The 821-nt window shown below is 39.3% G+C and overlaps 1 protein-coding gene across 1 annotated transcript in view; it reads right to left on the bottom strand.

Annotated features, from left to right (window-relative positions):
- LOC107551937 (parathyroid hormone 2 receptor-like) overlaps nucleotides 1-508 on the bottom strand; it is a gene marked incomplete at its 5' end in the record, with an annotated part of 42,363 nt that extends 41,855 nt beyond the window's left edge. The window contains one exon of the mRNA XM_016233721.1: nucleotides 442-508. Within this exon, the coding sequence (XP_016089207.1) occupies nucleotides 442-508 (67 nt within the window). The remainder of the gene's footprint in view (nucleotides 1-441) is intronic.
- Between the last annotated feature and the right edge of the window lie 313 nt (nucleotides 509-821).

The raw sequence follows: 821 nt of genomic DNA, 5'->3' as shown, positions 1-821 counted from the left end.
TTTTTTTTTCAAAGCCAGACAAAAATGGAAGCTAAAGATTTTCTTTCAGCATGTAACAAGATCAAATCTATAATAGCCAGTGCAATGCGACACTGATTTCAGCACATGATGGAATGATGGAAACCACAATCTGAATCAAGCTGCAGAATGAGTAGGCTTAGGGGAAGCTTATTATCGCAGCATCTCTTAGCCACAGGCGATTCTGACTTTAAGCTGTCAGATGAAAGATTTTGCCTAAATTACATAAGGAAAAAAATTGCTTCTGTAGGGACAGCTTCCATTCTTTGCAGTCTAATAGCAGAGATGATGCTGCTGTAATGACACAGACAATTTGGGCTGGTATAACACTGAATTCACAATTTCAAGGCACTTGAATGCATAAAAACAGGCTCAGTGGAAGTGGATGCACAAACCTGTACTGTTTCCGTGTGTCATATCTGCCTGCGTTGGTCTCGCGGATCTTGGTGGCGAGAACCCTCACAATATTCACAAACAGGATGAAGTTCAGCTGAGAAAGAAAGAGCCAAGAGAAATAACTGTAAAAGGTGACACTTAATAAAATCCCTTCTTCTGTCTAAATATAATCTGAGTAACTGAAAAACTGTAATAGGGACTGAGGATGTTATCCATTATGCATATCTGGACAATAAAGCCTGTCAAGGGTCACTGGCAGATGACCGGTATGTGATGTGTATGGTTACTTTTTCCCAAATGAGCGGGGATGTCATTTGAAAAATGCTAATTTCCATCTGCTTAATCATAATGAGTGGGATGTCTGTGCATGAGATTTTAAGCTCAGTCTGGAATCAATAAGAAAAAAA

Source organism: Sinocyclocheilus grahami, unplaced genomic scaffold (assembly GCF_001515645.1).
Source record: "Sinocyclocheilus grahami isolate Dianchi unplaced genomic scaffold, SAMN03320097.WGS_v1.1 scaffold438.1, whole genome shotgun sequence".
Taxonomy (NCBI): domain Eukaryota; kingdom Metazoa; phylum Chordata; class Actinopteri; order Cypriniformes; family Cyprinidae; genus Sinocyclocheilus; species Sinocyclocheilus grahami.
Note: the sequence above shows the minus strand (reverse complement) of the source record. Positions and strands in the feature narration are given on the sequence as shown.